General features: G+C 35.7%; 1 protein-coding gene across 2 annotated transcripts; it reads right to left on the bottom strand.

The window, feature by feature from the left end:
• Positions 1 to 1,068: 1,068 nt before the first annotated feature.
• On the bottom strand, positions 1,069 to 4,011 carry LOC107852882 (zinc transporter 2). 2 transcript variants are annotated; one of them, XM_047414684.1, is made up of 4 exons: positions 3,520 to 4,011; positions 3,123 to 3,156; positions 2,515 to 2,723; positions 1,069 to 1,632 (listed from the first exon to the last, which is right to left on the bottom strand). In XM_047414684.1, the coding sequence occupies exons 1-4, from the start codon at positions 3,899 to 3,901 to the stop codon at positions 1,241 to 1,243; spliced, it is 1,017 nt and encodes a 338-aa protein (XP_047270640.1). In that variant the 5' UTR covers positions 3,902 to 4,011; the 3' UTR covers positions 1,069 to 1,240. The 2 variants fall into 2 exon arrangements, with proteins under 2 accessions (XP_047270640.1, XP_016553411.1); XM_016697925.2 differs by lacking the exon at positions 3,123 to 3,156 and having other exon boundaries at positions 2,515 to 2,745; positions 3,520 to 4,001.
• Between the last annotated feature and the right edge of the window lie 6,007 nt (positions 4,012 to 10,018).

The raw sequence follows: 10,018 nt of genomic DNA, 5'->3' as shown, positions 1-10,018 counted from the left end.
TTTTGAAAATATTTTATTTTTTTAATAAATTTTAAAAACTGACCACTTGTGGCTGTTTTTTTGAAATATGTTTAAATTATTTTTTTTAAAAAAACTGACCACTTGTGGTCGGTTTTGTTATTTTTTGAAAATTTTAATTTTTAAAATATATAATAATTAATATAAAAATAATTAGAATATTTATTTTGATATTTTATAATTATAAAGCTATCACAAGTGGTAGCCTTTTTTAATAAAAAGAAATAATTTTTCAAAAAAATTAAAAAATCGATTACAAGTGGTCGATTTTTTCCGATCTCTTTTTGTGGTTGGTTTTGGATGGTCGGTTTTTTTGGTTTTTTAGTAGTGTTGGACTTGGTTAGTGTTAACTGTTAAGATGTTCCCTTAGGAGTTTGTGTGAAAGAGGTGGAGAGTTTGTCTTGAAATGAATTTGAGTTCTGAATTAGAATTCGTGTCAAGGTGGAGATTGTTAGAGTTGTGACCCGAATTTTATTGATCCGGCCCAGAAAGTTAGAGTTGTGACCCAAATTTTATTGATTCGGCTCAGAAAGTTTAGCAGTACGACCCATGTTGATGATTTTCAATGGGGTATGTGGTTGTAGCATAGGGATCGGGCTGATATGGACCTTTATGTTTTTGGGCCTAAGACTTATTTGTATGCACATATTATATGAGTGCATTTAGTGGGTTGTTTTGAGCATTCAGAAAATTCAGCCTTCTCCACATTGTATTCTCTCTCCATTATAGTGAAACCTCCTTTGCCTCTTCCCGTGGTTTTTCCCCCAAGGGTTTCACGTAAATCTTGTGTGTTGTTCTTATTTTCTTTTACTTGCGGTTTTCTTATTCTGTTCAAATCATAACATACCTCATAAAGCTAACTTTGAATTAACCTAGATCAATGTTCATATCCTCAACAATTGCCGACGGATATGGTCGGTGAAAGCATAAAAAAATAGAAGACGATCTGCTCAAGAAATTTGCTTATAAAAATTCAATAATCAATTTTGTACTTAACAAATACATCCACACATAATTCAAACTCAAAAGAAAAAAAACAATAAAGATTAACAAAAGCCCATGTAAATTCAAGAAAATGAATATTTAGTTAGTTCCAATTTGTTATTCGGACGCTTCAACAATGTTGTTGCGCTAATATAGGGTCCTCCAAAATGCATCAATTTTGAAGGATGCGACACACACCGTCAACATTATGAACCGTCCGAGCCACATACCTAATTAATTAGTCCCATATCATGACAACAGCAATAACCCCAACACCTAGAAAGACAGCAAGAAACTTGAAGAATGAAGTGTCGAAATAACATTTGTTTTGTGGTTTAAAACCTTTTGCTATAAGGTGATTGATTGCCACATAAATGAAAACCCCACAAGCAAGTGCCATTGAAACAGCATAAGTCCAATCTGCTGTACGGCCTTCACTAGTAGCATCAATTGCAATTCCTATTCCTACACCTATAGGACTTGAAATAGAGAAGGCAAAAGAGTAAGCACAGGTGAGTAGAAATGGCCTCTTTGGTATCATCTTTAGAAGTGCAATTCCCATTGCAATGGCTGCAAATATTTTGTGCAGTGATATTGTCCATAGGTTTCTCCATGCTTCTCCCTTTGTAGCTGAAAATGAATTGAAGGAATGCAAATTACGGGATCAGCGTTGCACAAATTTTGTAGATAAACAGAAAAATCAGTCGTTAATCCTATTTACTGACAGATTATCAATAAAACCTGTTATATACAGGCAATTTAGTGACGGATTGACACTGAAGATCTTAATTAGCTAATTTTAGTTTTTTTTTTTTTAGTTCAATTATGGGATTTTGCTCCACTAAAGCAGATTATTGAAGATGATTTTTGTTTTTTGGTGTAATTATTTGAGACCTATTGAGCCAACTAATTATCCATACTAGCGTCATGTAGGCATACTAAGGAAAGCAGGTTTCTGTATTTCCAAAGCTCGTACTCGAGATGTTTAGTTAAGGATGGCGGAGTATCCCACAATATCATTTGTTGGTATAATCAAATTAAGATGATGACAATCATGAGTAAATAGTTTTTCAAAAATAAAGAAGGTACGTCACACACTATTTTTTTTTTAATTCCTCTTTTCCGCCAAGTAACAAATTCCCAAGATGTTCTAGGTTAAGTGAATCGATAGTGTATAGATATTAACATAGAGTTAGGTGACATACAACAATAGGTAAAACACTTCGTGTCAAACCTAATATAGTTACATGAAAAAAAAAGGAAGTAAAACCTACTATCTCTTGTTAACTTAAATAATTTTGTAAAAGTTCATTTTAGCTATCAATGTGATTAATCTCCTGAGTTAGAACATCATCAACAACAACAACAGCACAGTACAGTACCAAAAGTGGGGTCTGCATTGTGTAGAGCATACACAGATTTACCAATATTTCAATGGGTAGAGAGGCTGTCTCCTGAGATAGACCCTCCACATAATAAAGAAAAGATCATATATACTGGTAATTTATTTACCTGATACCCCAACAGCAATGCCTTCAAATATAGAGTGGAAACACAATGCAAGAATGAGAAGTATTGTATCACCAAGTGATGTTGCCTTTAGAAATGGATTTGTTCCCTGTCCTTCCTCAATATTAGTTGACCTTCCTTCTTCTTCCACTTCAACTTTGGACTCACTTGATTCATTTATACCCTTTGTCACAAACATAATAATGCAATCACTAAACATAGTGAGAAGGTAACCTGCAAAAGAATGCAGGTCATAAATTAAATTGTTAGAATCACATAATAATTAAAATTGAAAATTCACATATTTTATCTGATTGTAGATCCCTCGTGGCTCTTGAAAAATGTCATCTACGAGACGGACCCTCCATAATTATTGCATTTTCGAGGATTTGACATGGGTGGGCATAGCAAAAATGAATTAAAGGAGAAAGAAAAAGAAGTTTCGTTCTCAAGACCCATTCCTTTTGTTTCAAAGTGTTATGATATTAAAAAGAATGCCTTCCCATCACTAATGTACTCCTATATCCCATCACTTATGTACTGCTATATCTCCCATTCTATATACGAATGAAATCATAAATGAAGTAGATTATATTTGAAAGATGATGCACCTGACCTTCAATGGAGTTCCCTGGAGAGTGAACTCTGGAAGGTAAAGTAAAAATTAGTACACTAAGCAGTCAAAATGTATGAACATGTTCAATTCAATGAAAGAAAGTCTTTTTCTGGATCCGTTTTTTTCGACACCAACTCACACAAGATTTCAAAGGAACCAATTTCTCTAGATATGTCCCTAGTTATTATATGATGCGGTATCACTAGTAAGAGTTTAAGTTATATACATCATCAATTTAAAGAAATTTTTATACTATCAAGTCCTCTAATTAATATCTACAATAAGATGTGAGATCTTTAATCTTTAAAGAAGGGAGATTATCAGCTACAACTGGTATATATATACTACAAAAACATCTATCTTTAGTAACGAAACAAAAAAAGGAGGGTAACCTGCAGAAGCCAACATGAAGGCAAAAGGGTACTCTTTCTGTGTAAGTGCACCAAAAGTTGAGGCAGAATCACTCAAGAAATGCATCAAAGAAGTCCCGAGGAAGACACCACCAGCAAATTGAGTCCCTAACAAGAGAAACCCCTCGTTCCATCGATAGAAATAAGGTGAAACACCACCAGCAAATGTGGTCACAAAGAGTATGATCATGCAATAAACTTTAACAAGAATCAATCCCTTCGCGCGCAAATTAGTATTTGCATCTGCATCTGAATCATGCTCATCATCAGCACCACCATGACCATTGATTGTGAGAAATTTCAAGAACACAAACAGCGCTAGTGTTAACAGAGTAGTTGACTTTTTTATGGATGTCATAATCATTTCTTGTTATTTTCTTGTGCTATAAAAATTTGCTAAAATTAGTTAATTTATAAGAAGGTATGATTATTAGACTGAGAATTTTAATGATTGTAGTATTTTCGCAGTACAAATTTGACTTTTGGATGAGATTGTACTGCAAAAAATGTTTGTACAAAGTTGCTTATTGGCCGGCTTTTTACGATGCTGACAACTTCATGGATATTGTAAATTACATTTTTTTTTTTTGGGAACCCTGGAAAGCAGTAGTCGCTATCTTTGGGTGTGGGCTGGATAAACCCCCTCCTAGGCAATAGCTCGCAATCAACACATAAGATATAAACTGCACTAAACAAATCTGATATGGTGAGCTCAACTAAAGAGGCGCTGGTGAGAGAAACCTGTCTCTAACTTCCCTCGTGGGATACCACATTCAATTATAAAAGTATATATGTGAAATAAAAATAAAAACTACTAATATATATAGTAGTGTGGTGAACCTAGACTCCAATGCTCCTAAATAGGGAAAAGTTGTTCAGAAATGGAAACTGGAGAACATAATATATTTACCAACAAGAATAGAAGAAATTAATAGCTGGTTCTGACAAAATTCAAATTCAAGTACCTAGTTGAATTTAGCAGAATAGATGGCAACTCACTTAGTCGATATTTGCTAGAAAAATAGCCACTTGAATTTTGAGAAAGTCCCTTGATTGTTGATGCATTAGTCAATCATGCAAGCATGGAAAATAATTTGGGTCGTTTGGTAGTGTTAAAAATATTAAATCCATACATTACTCTTGTGTACTAGTAATACTTTATTTAATTTTATATGTTTTTTTAGCCTATGTATAACTAATGGACTCATCAGCTACACACTCTATTGTGTATTAAGCAATGCATTACTAATGCCACCATTTTCTATTTATTTATAATACAAAGAATTTTAATACATGCATTAGCTTATTAAATGACAAAATTACACCTCTCTTACGAGAGAGTAAGCGATCGCTGTCAAATATAGAACCCAACTAGTTTGGATGTCAAATCCTACAGGGAATACAGTGTTCACTAAGTATTGTGATTGTTATTAGACTGTTGATCTAAGGTTTGAAATAAAGGGGGTTGGCAAATGTTAATGGTGCTCTTTTGTATTTGTGTTACACTAAAGTCTAACTACTAAGAGTAAATGTAGATGTAATTTCAATGAGAATGAATTAACTAGAATTATGTTCACCAAGATGTTCAAACAATTAGGGTTGCGAGTTTGTGTTCGAAATCTAACTTATGTATCCAATTGTAAGAATGATTGAATTCTAAGAATTACTCATGTGTTTCTCAACTTAATGAGTATTTCACCCTTTACTTCTCTCAAACTTAAAGGATTCATGCATTATTCAATAACAGTCTTATGGGTTGATCCTATTAGGGCATCAACCCGTTAACCCAAAAGGTAAACCTATGGAGTTCATGTGAATCACTTCTTTTACCAACCTCCACTTTCTTGTCAGACAAGTGGAGTTTATAGGCTTACTTCTCAAGTTTGCAACCAAGATATGTCATTAAGATGAAGAAAGATTAACGCAATTTTGATAGATGCTAGAAATCAAACTCATTCACAACCCCAAAATAGTTCTCTACATCAAGGCTCCCATAACCCTAGTTATGGAAGTTTAGCCACTCATCTCCATATAAGAAATCAAAGTTATATTGATGTTCATAAAAAACTTTAGAAAAGTACTTACAAATGTCACACTATTGTTCTTCTCAATCTTTGATGGAAAATCTGAAAACTAATAATCAAATCTCAATTTCTAGATTCAAATCCCAATAAAAAGATAGTACAAGGCTCCCAATAGAGGAGAAAGTATGAAACTAAAGAGAAAAGATACTTACTAAACCCTTATACTTGGTATTTATATATTCCCAGCTAAAAGGATTTAAAATTCAAAATCATAAAATTCGCGTCCAAAGTGACGGCCAAATTAGTGGTCCGTCGCAAGGTTGACGGTCCACCATTTAGTCCATCACTACTGATCTGGGAAGGTCACTTTTATGATAAAACTGATGGCCAACTTAGTGGTCTGTCATAAGACTGATGGTCCACTGCTTGGTCCATCATTGAGTCTTTCAGGAAGCCTGGTTCTGGATGACACTCATAGCCAACTTAGTGGCCCATTGTAAGACTGACGGTTTGCCATTTGGTCCATCGCAGCAAGAAGTTCAAGTTGGTGATCCATCATATGACTGATGGTTCACCATTTCTATTATCGCAGAGTCTTCTGAAAAGATGAGTTCTAGTTAGATCTGACGGCTAACTTAGTGCTTCGTCACAACACTGACTGTCCATTATTTTGACCATCAGAAGCGTTTTTCTACCATTTTTTTGAGACTTTTTCTTCAGCTAGATTCTTACCCTGAAACATTAAAAACCAGGATTAAATGCATCCTTTGTTGCTTGAAAACATACAACCTTCTCAAGAAAAAGATGCAAAATATTTCATCAAAAGCCGGAACATCAACACCCTCAACTTAAGATTGTTGTTTATCCCCAACCAACTCAGCATCCAATTGCAAACATGAACCATACCTTGACAAGCAACCAACTAATGAATCACTTTGACGCAACCATTCACTTATTATTTTACTCACATGAGTTTCAACCAACAAGTTCTACACCCAGTATTGATTATAATTCAGCGCACACAAACATGGATGTCATGTCCTACAGAGAACAATAAAACTAAGCAAAAATCCAGTTTCTCTCACAATAATGAAGTCCAATAGTTTTTATACTATGTGAACACAATCTAAACTCTCACGCTCATCAAAGAATTTACAAGCATAGTCTAGGTACCCTTAGGCTTGCCCTTGCCATTTAACACACTCTCACAGCTTATTCGCTAGGATCAACCAGGTCTTTTCTAGGCTTGTAATGAGGCTTCAGGCTAGGTGAGGGTACTCTTTTGGGTAAGGTGACTCATTAGGGCTTAACTCTCCTTGCCCTAACAACTTTTCATCCTAAGCTGCTATTTTCATCTACTTTTTTACAATCTTCCTTAATCAATTCTACTTAAAAAAAAATTTTGAACAAGCATTAGCCACCCTCTACTTATACTGATGCAGTAAGCTAAGGTGCACAATATCGTTGGATAGATCAGTTCCAAATGCCTTTAAACTATATTCTAAACTAACTTTCCACTGGGTGCTTACATTTTGACAATAGCCACCCTCAACTTAGGTATTTTGCCTAAGTTAAGGTACATAATGCCCAATATTGGGCCAGGCTAGAGTTGAATGCTAATGCCCTACGGAGAGTTAATTATAGTTATGGGAAATAAAGAAAACCACTAAAAATCTCAAAATGGGTTCGAGTGAGGGAGAGATCTTAGAGAGGTTAATTATTTAGGCTCAGTAGACTAAAAATACAAGGAGGCCTACCATCCTATCCTATTGAATCAGTTAGAGAACAGTATCAATGACTTGGGCAAGTTCTAGGTACTACACTATGCAAGAACTCAAGACAAATCCTTACACACACAGAGGCAACTGAGTTAAACTTCTTCTACTACTCTTAGGATTTCCATCACATGATTCATGCACCTTTTACATGTTAATGCCAAATGCAGACTCACTGAAGGTTATGCACCCACGCTACATGATTAGAGTAAATAATTAAATATACATGCTCATAGTCTTATGCCAACATCATTCATTATTCACACCTACAAAGTGATACTAAAACAGGGAAGAAAAAAACATTTAATAAATAACATTAAACACAATATTTACATCACAAGCTTAGGAAATTAGAAATGGAAAAATAAAACACCATAGACATGCCGATTCTACTAGATATTATATGGAGAGAAAAGAAATCAGCAACACAACCCACCATGGTACAAGTACACCACCCATACAGAAAAATAGATGCATTGTCCTTAGACAATTGATTTAAAGTACAAGAACATGGTTTTACTTATTTTGCCTCATATTCATCTGAGGCATCTATGAAATGTGGCAAGGCTCCTGCACCCTCACCTAGTGCAATGTTGGCCCCTATGGTGGTAGGGGCACTCACAACCTCACCCTCTAAGATTGTAGGAACCATCTCTCAAACTGTTCTTGCATTGTGCCCTCTTGCTGGGGCAACACTAGTGGATACCTTTACTGATTCTTCTTCTTCTTCTTCTTCTTTATTTCTTTTATTTTCTTCATATTTCAGTGAATTCTTTTGAGTTTTCTTAATATCATGTTGTTCTCATTGTTCTGGTGTTATTTCTGTACCCTTTCTTCTCTTTGTTTCTTTTCTTGCAGCTTTTTCATCCATTTGCTCTATCCCTTTGTCTTTCACTGGTCTTCCCATCAATTCCACAATAACCTTATCAAAATTACTTTCCACCAAGGTTGGGTCAAACATCGGCTGCTATGACTTCCTACTCTTCAGCTTTAAAATATTCGTCTTTGCTTGTTCAAATTCAGCCATCAGCTTGGCAAGGTCGGGGAGTGACAGTGAATTGAGCCTTTTGTTGATACGAATTTCCATGGTATCCATCCTAGTCTAAATAGTTTGGAATAGATGAACTGTATCATCCATGATTTCATTAACAAAAGGCTTGAAGTCTATAGCCCACTTATCTAGCTGTCTCTAAAACCTCTTTTGAATCTTCACTAACTTAGTAAAGTTTTTTGGTGTGAACCTGTATTCAGTAAAATCTACTCCACACATAGATTGTGCGGAACCTCACCCTACAGATTGCCTTGGGGTACGTACTCAAGTAGCACATAGGTGGTAATAGGTAAAGGCATACCTGTTGGAATCTCTATAGTATCAAGAGCTGGTGCAGATTTAGTATAGTAAGCTGGAGGCTTGGTGACATGCATCTTGAACTACGAGTCATCTTTTGACTTTTCAAGGTCTTATTTGTGTATAAATCGGATTTTATTATCTACTTCGTGAATCAAGGGAACACCAACCTGTCTGTATAAAGCCGTGATTAAGCATGGAAATGGCAATGAACTGGAGATTTTGTGTGCCCTCATGAACATCTCATTTGCAATTATCTGGATAATGTCAATTTAAAGCCCTGAAATAAAGCTTGCCACTAACACGACTCTGTGTTTATCCAAGTTTCCATCCCCTTTTGTTGGAATTAAACTCAAACGAACAACAGCCTACCAAAATTTAGCCTCAAAACTAATGGAGTATTTTGCAATATGCTCCCGTGAGTTAGCCAACCAAGAGGGGTTACCATCCTCAGTCAAGAATGAGGCCATCCAAGGCCTTTGGGAGGAAGCGTTTCTCAATCTGTAATCAATATTGGGCACAACAAGTGGGGCCTTATACTCTGGTTTGAACAATATCCTATTGTTTGTTTGGGTTGAAATATCAACAATGACTCCTCGAACAGGTATAGACTCTCTGTTTGGAAAATTTACAATTGATGTCCCCTTTGGGAAATCCTGTTCTACCAGTACAAGATAATTTGCAAAGAATTCTCTTACCCAATTCGGTTGATAGGCTCTCGGTGGCTGGCTCATCCATGCTAGTTCATACTCGTTAAAGCAACATTCCAATTTAGGATATTCATGTAAGTCCTTGGTCATAATCTGATGCTTTTCTGAAAATAATCTTTTGATCCCTTTTGCAGTGGGTGTTAACCCATCATAGAAATTCTCACGTGCTCCTTCTATCTACTATCTAATCGCCTCCCAAACTGGAGGATCCTTACGTCTGACAATGTTAGAGTCCTCAGGTTTAGTTTCTATGTTATTCACTTCAGTTTGCCCTTCTACATTGGCATCCTCAGTTTTAACATCAGCCAGCTCAGGTAGAGTGGCATCAACTGTGGCCTCTTTTTTCTCGAACTAGTACTACTAGTACTATCCTCACTCTCCTCTTCAGACAGGAAGAGTAGGGGAATTTCCCTTCCACATTGTATGGTGTTTATCCGAATACGGGTTTGCTGCCACCCCTTTAAGATCTTCCTCCTCTGTTTACTAGTAGTTTGGGAGCCATAACACCTAAAAAAGAGGTAATAAATCAGTCCACATCAAAAATATATCAAATCAATACATTTCATTACTTGACGGTCAAAATGGTGGTTCACCAGTGGTGGGATGGTCCACCACTTTGGCCGT

This window comes from Capsicum annuum, chromosome 6 (genome assembly GCF_002878395.1).
Source record: "Capsicum annuum cultivar UCD-10X-F1 chromosome 6, UCD10Xv1.1, whole genome shotgun sequence".
Classification (NCBI taxonomy): Eukaryota; Viridiplantae; Streptophyta; class Magnoliopsida; order Solanales; family Solanaceae; genus Capsicum; species Capsicum annuum.
Note: the sequence above shows the minus strand (reverse complement) of the source record. Positions and strands in the feature narration are given on the sequence as shown.

Bases quoted from the DNA above. Each gene is read 5' to 3' on its own strand.
- LOC107852882 (XM_047414684.1), bottom strand. From the start codon at position 3,901: ATGATTATGACATCCATAAAAAAGTCAACTACTCTGTTAACACTAGCG. The intron at 3,157-3,519 runs GTTACCCTCCTT...TTTACCTTCCAG, and splicing joins CTTCATGTTGGCTTCTGCAG to AGTTCACTCTCCAGGGAACT. The intron at 1,633-2,514 runs GTAAATAAATTA...ATTCATTTTCAG, and splicing joins CATTGCTGTTGGGGTATCAG to CTACAAAGGGAGAAGCATGG.